The sequence below is a fragment of the Neolamprologus brichardi genome, chromosome 9, assembly GCF_056152115.1.
Source record: "Neolamprologus brichardi isolate AB-2024 chromosome 9, ASM5615211v1, whole genome shotgun sequence".
Classification (NCBI taxonomy): domain Eukaryota; kingdom Metazoa; phylum Chordata; class Actinopteri; order Cichliformes; family Cichlidae; genus Neolamprologus; species Neolamprologus brichardi.
In genome coordinates, this window is record NC_142112.1 from 23,607,392 (window position 1) to 23,625,793 (window position 18,402).

At 41.7% G+C, this 18,402-nt stretch overlaps 1 protein-coding gene and 1 pseudogene across 1 annotated transcript; both read left to right on the forward strand.

Moving 5' to 3' along the window:
- The first annotated feature begins 10,730 nt into the window (after positions 1-10,730).
- On the forward strand, positions 10,731-11,634 carry LOC148101443 (cystatin-B-like; annotated as a pseudogene).
- A 2,646-nt stretch (positions 11,635-14,280) lies between these two features.
- LOC148101444 (uncharacterized) lies at positions 14,281-17,352 on the forward strand. The gene is made up of 3 exons (XM_087845627.1): positions 14,281-14,748; positions 14,854-15,537; positions 15,790-17,352. Exons 1-3 carry the CDS (start codon positions 14,281-14,283, stop codon positions 17,293-17,295), a joined length of 2,658 nt encoding a protein of 885 aa, XP_087701753.1. The 3' UTR covers positions 17,296-17,352.
- The last annotated feature ends 1,050 nt before the right edge of the window (positions 17,353-18,402 follow it).

Below are 18,402 nucleotides of genomic sequence, written 5' to 3' on the forward strand. Positions count from 1 at the left end.
AAACATTCCAGTACTGTACCATATACTAATGGCGTATCTGTATAGTGGAAATCTCCACATCAACATTGCAGAGCGATCAGAATTATTATAGGTTATTACACTAACTTTAGACAATAACAGTGACAACACATCAAACTGTCTCTGCGAACACATTAACTCAAATATACAGGAGCCGTGGTGTACTTTTGTTACAAGAGGGTGGATGTGGCGAGCTAAGCTAGCTCCTACTCTCGATCGTAACACATTTCAATGAGCGAAACAGACGAATACAGATCTCAGCAAAACAAACTGCTGGTTGGGTTTTACCCTTATTTGTCATGTAAATTATGTGGACCACATGTGTGGCCTTATTACTTACTAACCTGAAAAAAACAGATAAATCATGAGATGGACGACAGGTAGTGTGTTTCCTCTCTCGCTTCTGCCAGATCTGAAGACGAGCAGTAGCGTCACACTAAACCATCTCACTGGGCGGAAGTGCCCCCTTGTGGCGTAACTAGGGATCACACCACATGTTGGATCTCCAACAAAAATCACAAGATTAAGGTCCTTCCTTAACAAAACTACACCTAAAAGCTTATACAATATACAAAAATTAAATCACATAATGTGACCACACATTACAGTGTGTCACACGCTCCCTGACAAAATAAGAATGGCTCCTGGCATTCAAACCTCAATTTATATCAAAAACATTGACACATACACTTATTCAATATAACAAAGGTGTGTATATGTAAGGTGTGTAAGCATATGGAAGGTGAGGTGTAAAGCCTGTGGGTGTTGGAATATAATAAGGAACTGTCCATGGTGGCATGTAGGGTGAGGAGAGCGTTGCAACTGTAGGATGAGGCTGGTACGATGGTTCACCCAGTGTTTGGTATGTCAGCATCTGCCTTGGTTTCCTCTCTCTAGTCGACCTTCTGATGTCGCTAGTAGGACAATGTGGAGGGGTGCGTGCAGACAGTTCGTCCTCATTTGGAATTGACAGTTCATCATCTGCGCTTTCTGATGGGACTGGGTCATGTAGTGAAAGCACCTCTGGAAAGTTGTCTCCTAGACTGACTTGATCTTGGCTGACTGGCCGGCCAATACAGCTTTCTTCCCTGACAGGTACCTTCGCATGACTGTTTTCTTCAGCGGAGACTGGGTCAGGCTGTTCTGCAGTAGATATCCTATGGTAAGTCTTTCCTTTGATGGGCTCTCTTTCTTTTACAGGAAGCCTCAACCAGAATATTCCATTGCTCCCTTCAGAGTCTGAGTCACTTGTTTCAGTCTGTTGCCTTCTCCTGCCTCTGTTCCCTGGCAGGTTGTTTGATTTTGTTTGTCTCTTTGGTGTAGGTTCAGGAATGTGCTGTGGAGCCTCAACTGGCAAGTCATTCACAAGTAGTAACAAGTTACGGTGAAGCACTCTAGTCTTATCCTTATCTCCTGCTTCTCGGTAGACGACATACACAGGGTTGTCGGCTACTTGTGCTTTGACTACGTAGATACTCTTTTCCCAGTATGACTTGAGTTTTCCAGGCCCACCTCTTTCACCAAGATTTCTAACGAGGACCCTGTCCCCAGGATGCAAGACGACACCCCTGAGTTTTTTGTCATAGTAGGATTTGCCTCGTGCGCTGGACAGTTTACTATTGTCACTGGCTATCTTGTACGCCTCAGTCATCTTTTCTGCCCACTTCTCAGCATAATGTTTGTGAGACACAGTTTTTTTCTCCCCAACCAGGCCAAACAACAAGTCTATTGGGAGACGGGGGTGATGCCCATACAACAGAAAGTAAGGGGAATACCCTGTTGACTCATGCCGCGTACAATTGTAAGCGTGCACTGTTTGCTGAAGGTGATCTTTCCAGCATTGCTTTTCTTTGTCGCCGAGTGTCCTAAGCATCTGCAAGAGAGTCCGATTAAATCTCTCGGCGGGATTACATTGGGGGTGATACGGTGTGGTCCTTGAGTGTCCGATTCCAGCTTTCTCTCTTAAAGTCCTAAAGAGCTCGTTTTCAAACTCACGACCCTGATCATGATGCAGCCTGCCGGGATATCCAAAACGCTGGATGAAATCACCAAAGATGCGCTCAGCTGCTGTCTTGCCTGACTTATTTTTGGTCGGGTATGCTTGAGAAAACCTTGTAAAATGATCTACTACGACCAGGATATATTCATATCCACCTCGGCTGGGCTCTAGGTGCAGGTAATCTATGCATACAAGATCCAAAGGTGAGTTTGAAGTGATTGTACCCATTGGGGCACGGACATGTCCAACCGGTTTTTTTTGTTTTATGCAGGGACATTTCTTTGTGACATAGTTTTCAACTTCTTGTTTCATAAATGGCCAGTAGAACCTCTCCCTAGCTAGGGCCAGTACTCGGTCAGTACCAATGTGTCCCATGTCGTCATGGAGGTATTTTAGTACCTTGGCCTTGTAAACTGCTGGGAGGACAAGTTGCTGTCTTTCAGTAGTACGTCGATACAAAAGTCCATTGTCAAGGCACAGTTTGCTCCATTCATGAAGCAATCTCCTTGCAGCTTTACCTACTGTTTGTCGTATCTCGTTTGTCATTACAGCATTTGTCTCTTTTAGCCGAATGATTTCTCCCACTGCTGGGTCTTCCCTTTGAGCCTTCACCAACTCCTCACTGCTTATGGTTGGAAGTGAAGTTGGGGGGTCTTGGTTCGTGTTAGCAGTAAGAGCCAGAATGGCGACCCAAGCTACATCCTGTTCCTGGGCTGCTTTGGCCCCACCCCATGTGGTTTGCACAACTTCATGAGAGAGCCCCTCAGTACATGCTGTCACGTACTTCTCAATGTCAAGGGGCATGCGGGACAACGTGTCAGCATCTATATTTACCTTTCCTGGTCTGTATTTTATCTCAAACCGGAAATCCGACAACTCCCCAACCCAGCGATGCCCAACAGCATTAAGCTTAGCAGTGCTCATTATGTAAGTCAGAGGGTTGTTGTCAGTATAGATGGTGAAGTGTGGGGCATAATAGAGGTAGTCTCTAAACTTTTCACACACCGCCCATTTAAGTGCCAGAAATTCTAATTTCCCACTGTGCAGGCAATAGTTTTTCTCGGCTGGAGACAGCGTTCTGGAGCCATACCCAATAACCCTTAGCTTACCATCTTGCTGCTGATAGAGTACAGCACCAAGGCCTTGCTCTGAGGCATCTGTGTGTAGCAAGAAAGGTAAGTGGAAGTCTGGGTAGGCCAGGACTGGAGGGTGGGTGAGCATGTCAATGAGTCGCTCCAGTGCCCCCTGGTGTTCACCAGTCCACACCACAGGAGTATTGGAAGACAGCTGACTGCCTTTGGGTTTCCTCTGGTGAGATGGTGCTTGTGACATGTCAGACTTGGCTTGGAGAAGCTCATACACAGGCTTTGCGATACGTGAGAAGTCCTGAATGTAGCTACGGTAATAGCTGAGGAAGCCCAGGAGCCGCCTCACATCGCCAACAGTCTGCGGTGTTTTGGCCCTGAGTGACTGCACAGCCTCTAGATCCTTTGGGTCAATTTGCACACCCTCTGCTGATACCAGGCGACCCAAATATCTTACTTGTCTGCGAAAGAGTTCGCACTTTTCAGGCCTTAGCTTCACACCGTGATGCTGAAGTGCTTTCAAAACTTTGCGGACGCCCTCAACATGCTCCTCAAAGGTTTTGGCATAGCAGAGGATGTCATCTAGGTAGGGAATGCAACATTCATCCCTAAATGCATCCAGCATCTCCTCCATACTCCTCTGAAAGGCTGCAGGCGCATTGGAGAGGCCGAAGGGTATTCTGACCCACTCATACAACCCCCAGGGAGTTACAAAGGCTGTGAGATGCCTTGAGCCCTCTGCCATAAATCCCTGGTGGTACGCCTTTCCTTGGTCAAGAATACTGAACCAGCAATGGCCCCCCAGCGTATCGATCAGATCTTGGATACGGGGCAGTGGGTGCCTATCAGGTATGGTTTTCTGGTTTAGTAACCGGTAGTCGATGCACAGGCGTAATGTGCCATCCTTTTTGCGGACACATACAACAGGGGCAGCATAAGGAGATTTTGATTTGATTATCCAGCCCTTTGCTAAAAGGTCCTGGATGTACTCCTTTACTTCATTGAATAATGGCTTTGGAACTGAGTTGTAGGCTTTTTGCACAGGGATGTCATCTTTAAGATTTAGTGACAGCTCTAAACTTGTAATACAGCCTATATCACTAGCATCCCTTGCAAAAGCAGCTGACTCCTCAAACAGCATTTTCCTTACAACTCCCTGCTGCTCCTCTGTGAGGTGATGTACATCAACGGGTGGATGCCACAATAGAGTGGAACAACTTGGAGTAGGTGGTGCAGTGGTAGGACTCTGAATCTCCAGGTCTCTGTTTGGGAGTGAGTCAGTCTCAACAATTTTCTTGATAGGCTGGATACTGCCAATCAAAGCTTTTCGAGGTAGAATAATGTCATGTTTTGTCTGGTTTCCTAAAGGCAAGTTTACATGTGGAGTTCTGCCCATCTGAACTTCTAAGAGGCCCTCACCCACATCTAGCTGTTGTAACTGTGGGCAATTTTCCTCAGGTTCGAACAGCACTAGAGGGTCGCCAGAGTCAAACTGTGGTGGTACTCTACATTTTACCCAGGTTACGCTACCAGCTGGGATGACTTTGTCTCTCGGACCTGTTCTCAGGCGCCCCTGAGCAGAAACAGGTTTTTTTGTCTGCACAAAATGGACAATGGTCTTTGCTGTGTCATCAGGGATGGACATTGCCCCACCTAGGAGGCGACTTAAAGTGGAAGCTAGCCTTTCTGGTTTTCCCTGAATCACTACTTCAACCACATTGAATCCCAAAAGTGGCATTTCTAAGGGCAACGAGCTCACCAGGAAGGGTACACTGACTGATAAATCTGGGTCCTCATTTCCTGGTAAGTTCAGGGTTATGATCACCCAGCCATCAAAGGGGATTAGCCCTCCATTGACTGCATACACCTCCAGTGTCTTTTTATCCTCCATGAGCTCAATTAGCTCAGTCAGGGGACGAACGTCAAGATCAGGTAAGTACTTGTCTCTCCAATGGCGGTCTATTATGCTGACTTGGGCCCCAGTGTCCAAGAGAGCATTGACTGCGAGGCCATTGAGAATACACTTAGTCAAAGCTTTCCTACCTATTAATTTGGCAACAGGTTCATTGGTAGGCGTCGTGTCTTTTAGGGGGTCAGCAGCAGTTCGCTCACGGCTATGCTTTTTGTTAACAGCAGCTGTTTCAATAGTTGTTTTGAACCTACTGTTCCCCGTCACATTGTGGGTGGTGTCTGTTTCAGCTCTGTCTGTGAATTGGGACTTGGGAAGGACTCCGGTTACTGTTTGTCCCCCCACAGCAACCGGTTCACGTTTCCCTGCTGCTTAGGGTTTTTTAGGCAACCCACAGCTCTGTGTCCCTGTTCGCCACAAGAGAAGCAGTGTTTACAATCTTGTAACCCCTCCTGCACACATTTTGGACAACCATAACGGCTTCCTCTTCTGGTTGCTTGTGGCTTGGGGGGTAGACAGCTGTATGACTGGCTCCTCTCCACTTTCTCTGCTAGGGTGTCTACTAATTTGGTGAGCACATCTATTTTCTCTGCAAGCTTCTGTACTTCATCTGATTTAGCTCTATGCTCTGTCATCTCTTTCTTTGTATTTGCCTGCTTAACCTGTTCTCCCTCAACCTGTAGACTATGTGCAGCAGTTTGTCTTGAGCGTTGTGTTGACCCCAAACGCCTTTGTCGTTCACTTTCATCACTTGTTACCCTCATGACATGCTTTAGGATTGTCTCATCTGTAACTGTGTTGTCTGAAAGTAAAGGTTTAAGCTCCCTGCGAATATCATTGTACTTGTGTCCTATTCCCTGATACACTGTGTGTAGGAAGACATCTTGTACTGTGTCTGGGCTATACCTGATATCAGTCCCTGGCTGTTTTGACCCAAACAATATTCTTTGCTTCAGTCCAATAACACGGTAGAGGAACTGCTGAGGGGTTTCATGCTCATTTTGTTTGGCACACATTAGTTCTTGGAATAGTTCTGTGCTATTCCTCTCACCTAAGTGTGACTGGAGGAATCCCTTGAGCTCAGCCACAGTCATGTCTTCTTTATTGACCAGCATGTCCTTGAAATCCCCTGGCTTTATTATCCTTAGCACACCTCTCACAATCTCAGACTCAGTGAAATTGTCCTTTATCCCCTCCTCTATCTGTCTGCAAACACTGTTAAAGCTTATATCAGATGAGTGATCTCCAATTTGGCCTCCTTGAACTTTGAATTCACGGCGATGAATGTAGGACAGATCCTTCAATGACACTACTTGTTCGGGTCCTCTGTGTCTGGAAACGTCCATCTGTGCCTCAGAGTGAGGTGGGACTGAGAGTGTAGGTTGTGCTGTGGCTTGTGGTGTGGGAATGTGCATCAGCCTACCAAGCTTTCGGCTCAAATCCTCATAGTCTAATAGCATCTTTTGGACATTATCTGGTGAGACGTCACAGCTGAGTTCATTAGTTGTCTCAGTGATTAGCTTGGCGTTTGCTGTTACAGGAGTGGTTGCATTTGTTACATCTGAAAATAGTACATCAGTGTTAACTGGTTGGGCTGATGCAGTAGGTGGGACAGTGATAAGTGGGGACATTGGCTTTGTATTTACACTTGACCCAGCAGGCAAGATTACACTACTTTGAGACTGAACAACCTCATCGACAACATCTTTTAGGGCTAGCAGTTCTCCCATGCCCCTATCCTCAGCATCTAGCAAGTTCTTACTGTACATAAAGGCGTGGATGTACTCGAAACATCCCTCTGCGTCTCCGCTGGAAAGCTCTGCAGCATCTTTGCCTGGAACAGGGCCGACTGTAGAAGCAATCTGGAAGAGTTCGTTGGATGACAGCGACAGTAGGCTTTTCCTGATGTCCCATACCAGGCTTTTCCTCTCCTGATCTGCCATGACAGCGTCTTCCCCAGTCTCTCGTAGTAGGTTGCTTTTGGGTCCAGCCCTCTTCCTCACTTGGTCTCAGCTTGTCTCACACAGACAGCTCACTTTGGGGCAGCCGGCATCACGCTGTCAGCTTTACCAGCACGAGGTGTTGTAGGTTGTGGGATTAGCTCATGGCAATGTGGAGAGCCAATCCCGGACGAGCCCCCAAGAATCTGTAACACACCCCAAGCAAGAGGGCGGCTGACAGATTATGTCTGGTTCTGAAAAAAACAGATAAATCATGAGATGGACGACAGGTAGTGTGTTTCCTCTCTCGCTTCTGCCAGATCTTTATTTAAGCACATTCATGCGTTCACAACAGGTTGCAAAAACTTCTTAACATCTTTGTCTCACATTCCCAAAGCCCAAAATCAGAATAAACTAAAATACTATAAACAAAAATCTAAACAGTCATCTCTGTTGTTTGTTACTAAGAGCTATAAATCACACTTTTTTCACACATAGTTTGATAAAGCAAACATTCCAGTACTGTACCATATACTAATGGCGTATCTGTATAGTGGAAATCTCCACATCAACATTGCAGAGCGATCAGAATTATTATAGGTTATTACACTAACTTTAGACAATAACAGTGACAACACATCAAACTGTCTCTGCGAACACATTAACTCAAATATACAGGAGCCGTGGTGTACTTTTGTTACAAGAGGGTGGATGTGGCGAGCTAAGCTAGCTCCTACTCTCGATCGTAACACATTTCAATGAGCGAAACAGACGAATACAGATCTCAGCAAAACAAACTGCTGGTTGGGTTTTACCCTTATTTGTCATGTAAATTATGTGGACCACATGTGTGGCCTTATTACTTACTAACCTGAAAAAAACAGATAAATCATGAGATGGACGACAGGTAGTGTGTTTCCTCTCTCGCTTCTGCCAGATCTGAAGACGAGCAGTAGCGTCACACTAAACCATCTCACTGGGCGGAAGTGCCCCCTTGTGGCGTAACTAGGGATCACACCACATGTTGGATCTCCAACAAAAATCACAAGATTAAGGTCCTTCCTTAACAAAACTACACCTAAAAGCTTATACAATATACAAAAATTAAATCACATAATGTGACCACACATTACAGTGTGTCACACATAGCACATAGCGTTTGAGTCAATTGTCCAATTACTTGTAGTTCTTTTAAAAAGAGGGTGGCATATGTTAAGTAGCTGAAACTCCTAAAGCCTTCATCCAATTTGAATGTGGATACCCTCAAATGAAAGATGAGAGTCTACACATTGTGTCTATAATATAACTATAATATTGTTCAGTAAGAAGTTGAGAATTGTTTGAACCAAAAACTTCAAATTTGGATTCATCTCTCCATAAGACCTGTGGCCACTGATATTCAGTGCAGTTCTTGTGTAACTTTACATATTTCAGCTTTCCTTGAAAATGGTAAACCGTAGATGGACCGACTGTGTCAGGGTTTTTTCTGGATATTTTTTCTCATTTCTGAAGGGCAATGTTTTCAGATACAGTTAATCTGTTGTAGGTTGTTTTTTGTTTTGTTGTTGTTGTTGTTTTTTCTTTAGGTCTGCCACTCACTTGTTGTTCAGTTTCTTCATTTTTTTAAGAACTGTAGATTATACTAAGTTATACCAGCTTTTTGGCTAACAGCTCACTGGAAATCACCTTCTGGTGCAAAAATATTGATTTATGTATGTCAAACAGTGCTTTTTTGTCATTTTTCATAGATTTAACAAAATAAATGGGAACAAATTATTTATTTCTGGAACAAGCTGCAAATAACAAAGTACCTAAAGATAAGTTAACTGGTTCCTCTCTTGAGTTAGTTTTTTTTTTTAAATGCTCGAATGATTAATATGTCAGCGTAAACTGCCCTAACAAATAAAACCATTCCACTGAAACTGCTCAGGAACAAGCACTGGTCTGAAAATAAGTGGAAAAACAGCCAGAGTTCAAAGAAAATTTTGAAAGAAGGAAGTCCTAGAAGTAGGTCTGGCTCCTTGGAAGCAAAATATAAAGAAATGAGGACAGTCTGAGACTTTTGCACAGTACTGTACTTTCAGTTGAATCAGTTGAATTAGGAACTGAATTTGCAACAGGGAGATGTGAGCACTTTGAAGACTTAGTCAGAAGCCTGCAGACATCCCAAGGTTTTTGTTTTTTTTAAAGACAAGTGAACAATGAATTACAATAATTCAGACATGATGAAATAAAGGCATGAATAACAGTAATTCTGAGCATGACACACTAAAGTGCGACTTGGAAATATTTCTTGAGTGATAAAAGCAAGAGAGCTCAGAGATTTAACAATAACACTCAAAGTAACAGCAGAAGGGGTTTAATGTTAGAGTTGCCCTGATTCCTGTACGCACCAGAACCATTGTGGTACCTGTTCAATAACGAACCCAACACCTGACCTAGCTGGTCGAAGCACAAGCAAGTGGACACAACATAGATCATGTGCAATTACAACACAATCCATAATCCATACACCTCTGCAAAAGAACAGTGGACTCTCAAAGCACTGGATAACCATTCAGAGTGATTCCGGGATTAATAGTTAAAGGACACAGAGACAACTTTTCTTTTTGTTTGTTTGTTTGTTTAAGGGGTTATTCAGCCTTTTGCTGAATTGTTTTCAGTTTTTTACATTTTTTTGTTCTTTGTAATTTATCTTTAGTCAACCTTATATTTTAACACTGTAATGGTGTTAACAGAAATGTAAATAATTTTGTTGGGTTAAAACAACATAAGAAATGGTTGAAATCTAAGGGTGAACTAGACCAAGATTAAATTAAATCTTGGGCCTAAAGAACTAAACTTGATTTAAAATAACACAGTGTTAATTCAAATAGATTAAAGTATAAACTCGAACTTAGACCTTAAAATAAATAAAACAATAACCTAGGTTGAAAATAACATCCTTTTAAAGCCAAATAAAAGGTTTTAAGATAAATAGGATAAATAAACAGAAATTACTGAACTAAAAAGGGAAAGGAAATATCTTGTTTTCCTTAAATGTGGTGTGGAATGTTTTATGTAATGTGTGTCAACTGTCTATTCTCTGTTTTTACAAAATAATAAGCCAGCAATTTAAACTTATTTTCTGGTCTGGGGTCTTTATTACAAGCTACACTCATTACTACGCTAGTAGTTGAACCTAACTGGTCCAAGTGTACTGTAACGACTCCAGAAGTGTTTTCTTGAACGTATGTGAGGTAAAGAGACCCCCTGGTTAAAAAAACAAACAAAACAACCTAGGTAACAGGGTAAAATCTAATTCTACAGCCTTAAACAACAAATAATAGAAATAAAATAATGTCTGAACCACAGAGAGCAGTCTCCACTCTTACTTCTGGGAACTGTGGTTTGCTGAGGTTCAGGTGTCACACGTAGGATAACCGGAAAGGAAGAGCTGAAAGCAGTTTTTTAGGCCATGATTCATGTGTGACCCTCTCCAAACATTACAATCACAGCTCACATCCTGTATTTTCGCTTCCCGGCAGACTCGAGAGAATGCAGGAAAAAGGGAATTGTCTAAAAATTTTTGTATTTAAGAGACGTTTAAGAGATGTATCCTATAAACACAAAATCAGACTCCCTCTCTCTCTCTTTCTGTGTGTGTGTGTTTTTTACATGACCTTTTACAAATACCACCCCTCTAATCACCCCATGACTCGCTGACTCACTGAAGCCCCATAAAAACAGGCTCTGCGTGTGCTTATTCACTATTTGCTCGTTTTTCACCACCAAAAAAATTTGTCAAAATGCCGATGTGTGGAGGGCTGACCGAGGAAAAGGAGGCTGATGAAGAAGGTCAGAAGATCTGTGATGCAGTGAGTAGAAAAGAGAGATTTTACACTCACAACTTTATGCACACACGGGGCCTGTGCTTTATGTTGATGCTATTGTCATTTTTATTTAGATGAAGCCTCTCGCAGAGCAGAAAGCCGAGAGAAACTTCAAGGTTTTCATTGCACAGAGCTACAAAACACAGGTCGTAGCTGGGACCAACTACTTCATTAAGGTAATGTTTGTAATGTAAGCAGTGAGCACAGTGGCAACTTTACAAATCTCTTCAATATAAAAACATATCATCAATAAGAGCATTGATGGTAGATAATCTGATCTCTCAGGGGAAACTAAAGCGATGCTCACTGGATTTTTTTTTCAGCTACACTGAAGCTTCTACACTCTGCGCTTATGTGGCTTTATATTTATGCAGAGGCTCATACAAAACTTTTAGACTTTTTAGCCTGAAATGTTACTTATCACTGCAAAATTTGAGAGAAACCTGCAAAATAAAATGGAAATTCATGTGCACTTCATACTGTTTCAGCCATGAACAGAACTCAACAAATGTTCTGTTTGTGATCCAACGTGCACTCTATATATATGAAGGTGTAGATTCTCCTTTTTCTACATGTTAGCATGTCGTTTGGCTAGTGTGACTTACCACAGCTGTGTTAAAATGATCAGCAGTACTTCTATGTGCACAAGGATCTCCTTTAACTTTTCTTGTACTTCCTTGCAGCTCAATGTTGGAGGTGACGAATATGTTCACCTCGGTGTTTATGAAAAACTCCCATGTGATGGAGGAATGCTCGTGCTGACCCATCTGCAGCACCCAAGACTCAATATGACAGTATTGAGTACTTCTAATGGGACAATGAACCAGCCAAAACATCAGTGCCTACAGCCTGTACTCTCATTGTAATCCATTAATAACCTGCTGCTTCATGTGGGGAAAGTTTTCCTTGTTTACATATAATAACATACTGAAGGTAATGGAAGGCAAATTGGACCAGTTAAATACGAGGTGGGTAAATAAATGAAGCAGATTATTTTTCTGTTATTGTTTCTGATTTGTGAAATACTTGCAGTTTCAGGAGCCGACTCTATTTCTTCATTTGTCACACTGAAAGAGGCCAGACAATTGCATAATCAGTGAAGCTAAACACATGTTTATTTCCTAATATGGGCAACAGGTAATCAATATAAAATATGCATATTTTTTGGGAAATGGTGCAGACCTTTTGTGCTCAAAGCTGATGAGGGACCACTGGACGTGGAAGACGTTGTCACTGACCACATTTGGTTTGCTGTCTTTGACCAGGAACTTGAAGTTGTCCATGGTTTCCTGGACGTTCTCCTGATGAAACACGTACCCAGACCCAGATTGATATCGGCTACGAAGCAATAAGGCCACATTAGTAATGATCAAAAACTAGCATTGTGCATTGCGCACTAGCACAGGACAAAGAGGACTGGAGCAGAGAACTTCTAAATTTGAAATCTCGCTCGGACTTCTGGTTTCATTGGATTACAAGATAGTCCAAAATGGACTGTCTTGTAATGAATAAGGCATGGCACTGTTTCATTTCAGGTCAGACACATGAATACAGTTTGAACTAACGGGGTTATCTAAATGTATTTTTTCTGTTTGGGGTTTTTAGTGTTAGTGCTTCTTCATCAGTTCATTCATGTTCATGCATTTGTTTTTCATGTTTCAATTACTTCTTGTTTTCAGTAGCAGTTGGCTTGATTTATTACTTTGTTACCACCATGTTTTCTTCTACCCAGCAACGCTTTCCTGATCCTCCAGAGGATCCCAAGGAGATCTCAGGCCAGATGAGACATAAAGTATAAGCTCTCCAGTAGTTTCTGGGTCTTGCTCATAATTGCCTCTGAGTTAGGTGTGCACTGATAATCTCCAAAGGGAAAATACCCAGGCAAGATCCCACTGGATGTCTTAGAACATAACATAGAGATGAACATAATTATTTTAGCCATTCAGACCCAATTTTAGTAAAATACCATAACTAGGAAGTGAACTGACTCAGATCATGTCTGATAGGAGTCAGTCAAAAATAACCACACGGGGTCAAAATGGGTTAAAAATAATGTTTTAAATATGCCAAAAATGTCACAAAGCACTGCAGCAGCTTGTTAAATCAGCAGGAGAACCAAATTCACATGATGGTCTTTAAAGACAATTAGTGCTGATTTTTATGCTTGCACACAATTTTACTGTGAGGAGGGGGACACCCAAAAAAGACTGAATCTAAACAGTAAAAATCTTTTGCGAAGAATGCATTTTTTGGAAAGTATCACTTCCATAATTTGCAGCCTTGGGCCAATTCACAGTACTTGGAAAAATAAAATAGCCTGGAAATGAACGTGAAAGTTATTATTGGCTCTCGGTTTCTCCTCATTTACACCTTCCACAGAAGGTAGTGGAAAGGAAACACTTAGATGGGAGCCCCACTGCTTCAAAATTGGCCAAATGACCTTCAGGAAGCTCAGCATAAACGCCACAGAGATGAAAACAGTACTAAATTATGTATTAAAATCCAGAATAGTAATATCGCAAACATATTTTTAGATTGATTACAAGCATTTGGCAGAATATGGGAAAAAATGCTCACAGTCGGGATGAAGTTTACAGTTTGTACTAAAAATCTCATCTGTTTTATTTATTCATATTGCCTCCGTCTCTCAGGCTAAGAGTTATTTCAGTTATTGGGAATGTATTATCATTAAAAAATTATGTTTACAAGCTTCAAATTGAGCATGCGACACATTAAAGTGGCTTCGTTTGATTTGTTGGGATATAGTTGGGATATATTCACTGTACACAATATATCCAACTATGACTGCGGTGATCCCACACTAAGCTGATAAGATAAGCATTTGCAGCATACCTTATCAAAAAGCAGCCTTCATTTCCTTTTAATATCATACACCATCAGCGAATTGATGTGAGTTTTTAAAATGCACATGTAGTACATGGTTTATTAGCATTCGCCATGACACAAAAAAGGAAAATTATCCAAATTTTTTATGAATATTTGAAGCATGAAAAGCAAAAAACATCAAAGCTTACAGGAGGATGGGAAAAGGCAAAACTTCACCCACTCTTTTACTCAACCTGTGGTGAGCTGCAAACATAAAGCTGCTAAAATTAAGCAAAAAGCAAACAAATTATCCTTATTAAAAATGTCATGTAAGAACCTCATTGGCTTACGGAATGTTGATGTTATTTAAAAAAAAATTCATACAAAAATATGACCTCATTCATAAATGTCATGTGACAACCTCATTGGCTTATAGAATTCTGATGTCACAGGCTTCTAAAGCTTTGATCCTTTGATCCTTTGATCCTCATGAATCCTTAAATAGGGGTGAGGATGTACAACTTTTAGTCCGTTATTTGCAGCACTTGTGTTAGCAGCATTCAAACGTTCACCAGTAAAGCACTTTCAAACATTTGGATCCTTTTCGTACTCACGGTATACAGACTCCAACATGTCTCAGAAACAGCAAGAAAGACAAGAATCTGACCCCAGCTCTATTCCATGGTATGAGTCCCTAGACCCTTATATCAGCTCTCTTCCTTGGGATGAACAGGTAGAATTAGAGGAAAAGCGACTGGAAGAAATGGAGAAAGAAAATCTCATGAACAGAGAGAAGATTAAGATCCTGACGGAAGAAAATGAGAGAAAGAGCGCTGAATTAGAAAAATTATCCTACCAGCTTCAGGAAAGGGAAGGTATTATTGAGGAGAAACAAAGGGATCTCCAAGATAAGAACAATCAGGAGCTCCAAGAAAAGCTTGATGAAGCTTTGGAAAAAATTAAAGATCTGCTCCAAAATGAGAAAAAAGAGAGCATTAAAGGGGATAAAATGCTCAAGAAGAATCAAGAGCTCCAAGAAAAGCTTGATGGAGCTCTGGAAAAAAATAAAGATCTGCTCCAAAAGGAGAAAAAAGAGAACATAAAACAGGAAAACATGCTCAAGAAGAATCAGGAGCTCCAAGAAAAGCTTGTCGAAGCTCTGGAAAAAAATAAAGATCTGCTCCAAAAGGAGAAAAAAGAGAACATAAAACAGGAAAACATGCTCAAGAAGAATCAGGAGCTCCAAGAGAAGCTTGACGAAGCTCTGGAAAAACTGAAAGAAATCCACCAAGAAGAGAAACAACAGTCCACACAGCAGAGAGACATGCAGAGCAAACTCCAAGCCATGGAGGAAAAATACAAAGCTCTGCAGGTGAAGCATGACAAAACTCTGCACAAAAATCAACAGTTGCTTCAAGACAAGAAGCAAATGGAAATGAAACTGAAAGAAATGGACTCCAATGTTGACGAGATGGAGGAAAAACACAGATTGCTCCAAATCAGGCTCGATAAAACAGTGCACAGAAATAAAGAGTTCATTCAAGAGAGAGAGGAACAAGAAATGCTCGAGAAAGAAACGGATTCCAAGCTTGAAGTCTTGGAGGAAGAACTGAAAATGCTGCAAATGACTCTTGAGAAAACACTGCTCAAAAATAAAGAGATGCTTCATGAGAAAGACCAACAGAAAATACATCAGGAAGAAATGGATTGCAAGCTGAGGAACATCGAGAAACAAAATGAAGGCTTGCAAGTTATGCTTGATGAAGCTCTGGAGAGAAATAAAGAGTTCCTCCAAGACAAGAAACAACAGCCCATAGAGCAGAGAGACATGCAGAGCAAACTCCAAGCCATGGAGGAAAAACACAAAGCTCTGCAGGTGAAGCATGACAAAACTCTGCACAAAAATCAACAGTTGCTTCAAGACAAGAAGCAAATGGAAATGAAACTGAAAGAAATGGACTCCAAGCTTGACGAGATGGAGGAAAAACACAGATTACTCCAAATCAGGCTTGATAAAAAAGTGCACAGAAATAAAGAGTTCATTCAAGAGAGAGAGCAACAAGAAACGCCTGACAAAGCAACAGACCGCAAGTTTGAAGTCTTGGAGGAAAAATGCAAAATGCTCCAAATAACTCTTGAGGAAACACTCCTCAAAAATAAAGAGTTGCTTCATGAGAAAGACCAACAGAAAATACATCAGGAAGAAATGGATTGCAAGCTGAGGAACATCGAGAAACAAAATGAAGGCTTGCAAGTAATTCTTGATGAAGCTCTGGAGAGAAATAAAGAGTTCCTCCAAGACAAGAAACAACAGCCCGTAGAGCAGAGAGACCTGCAGAGCAAACTCCAAGCCATGGAGGAAAAATACAAAGCTCTGCAGGTGAAGCATGACAAAACTCTGCACAAAAATCAACAGTTGCTTAGAGACAAAAAGCAAATGGAAATGAAACAGAAGGAAATGGACTCCAAGCTTGACGAGATGGAGGAAAAACACAGATCGCTCCAAATCAGGCTCGATAAAAAAGTGCACAGAAATAAAGAGTTCATTCAAGAGAGAGAGCAACAAGAAATGCTTGAGAAAGCAACAGACTGCAAGTTTGAAGTCTTAGAGGAAAAATGCAAAATGCTCCAAATAACTCTTGAGGAAACACTGCTCAAAAATAAAGAGTTGCTTCACGAGAAATACCAACAGAAAATACAACAGGAAGAAATGGATTGCAAGCTGAGGAACATCGAGAAACAAAATGAAGGCTTGCAAGTAATTCTTGATGAAGCACTGGAGAGAAATAAAGAGTTCCTCCAAGACAAGAAACAACAGCCCGTAGAGCAGAGAGACCTGCAGAGCAAACTCCAAGCCATGGAGGAAAAATACAAAGCTCTGCAGGTGAAGCATGACAAAACTCTGCACAAAAATCAACAGTTGCTTCAAAACAAGAAGCAAATGGAAATGAAACAGAAGGAAATGGACTCCAAGCTTGACGAGATGGAGGAAAAACACAGATCGCTCCAAATCAGGCTCGATAAAAAAGTGCACGGAAATAATGAGCTGCTTCAAGAAAAAGACCAACAGAAAATACAACAGGAAGAAGAAAAACTTGTTCTCCAGAGGAAAAATGAAGAACTCCAAGAATTGTATAATGAAACGAAGTACAAAACAACTGTACTGGAAGGAGAAAAGAAAAAACTGGAAAATCAATGCTCAGCGATGCAGAGTAGCATCAATGAAATGCTGAGAAAAAATACCGAACTTGAAGAACTTTCTAAGACCTTGAAGCACAAAAACACTGAAATCCAGGCGCAAAAGCAAGAACAACAGAAAACACATAAAGACCTGCAGTGTAGACTTCAAGATATCCAGAAGAGAAACCAGCAGCTGGAAGACATGCACACGGATGTGCACAAGGCAAAGCAAATAGAGGAGGCAACAGTTAAAGAACTGAAAGACCATCTTAAAGAAAAACAAGAACAATTAGAAGACATGGTGAAAAGATGCAACAAACTTGAGAAAGAAAACACAGAAACAATGGATGAACTGAAAACCCTCATCATTGAGAAAAAGGTGCTCGTGGAAGAGTATCTGAAAAAGAAGACAAAACGCTTCTTCTGGTTCTGGAGGAGAGACACTGCTGCTTCTCACCTGATGTAACCTCGTCTTCCTCCACCTCTATTCCATCTTCATTTTCCCCCTTCCCCTTCCCCTTCCCCTCCCTCCTTTTTCCTTTTTCATCCTCACCCCCCGACCAGTCCCGGCAGTTGACTGCCCCCTCCTGAGCCTGGTTCTGCCATAGGTTTCTCCTTTAGGTTCCTTTCACTTTAAAGGAGTTTTTCCTATCCACTGTTGCCTGGTGCTTGCTCAGAGGGGATTGTTGGGGTTTTCTCCCCCCTTTCTTTTCCCCTTTCTATCCCCCCTTTTCCCCCTTCCCCTTCCCCTTCCCCTCCCTCCTTTTTCTTTTTTCATCCTCACCCCCCGACCAGTCCCGGCAGTTGACTGCCCCCTCCTGAGCCTGGTTCTGCCATAGGTTTCTCCTTTAGGTTCCTTTCACTTTAAAGGAGTTTTTCCTATCCACTGTCGCCTGGTGCTTGCTCAGAGGGGATTGTTGGGGTTTTCTCTCCTTTTTCTTTTCTTCTTTCTTTCCCCCCTTTCCCCCCTTCTACCTTTTCCTTTACCCAATAAACACAATTGGCCACATTTTACATGTGTTTGAAAAATGTCTTCATTCAACAATAATTGATCTTAGCTATAAAAACAAGAAATGGGTAATAGCTGCATGTGTGTTTGTGTGTGTGCATAATATACATACTTGTATCCCAGAAGGAATTAATACTAGATGGGTAGAGACAGGTTTTAAAGACTAGAAATGAAAACATGTGAGTCCTATAATCTAAGCTTGTTTAACCAATAGGTGATGTTACATTTTAAATTAGGCACTTCATTACAGGACTGCCATTGTACCGAGGTACATTAAATAACATGAAAATGGATTTCTCGTGCTGCAGGTGACCTCGCTGTGAAGCTATTAACTTATTGAATAATTTAGCTCTGCAAATGCAAAGTTATTTCTCACCACAGAGGGGAGGGAAATTCAGAAAGTCAAAAAAAATTAAAACTTGTAAACATTACAACTCATTCAACATGCCAACAAGGCATCAAGGAAATAAAGACATCTCAGTATCAGCTCTCTTCATGTCGTCTACTGACAGCAAAATGAGCACAATTCTATGGTTTTCTTGGCTTTTGGCATCTATTCGTCAG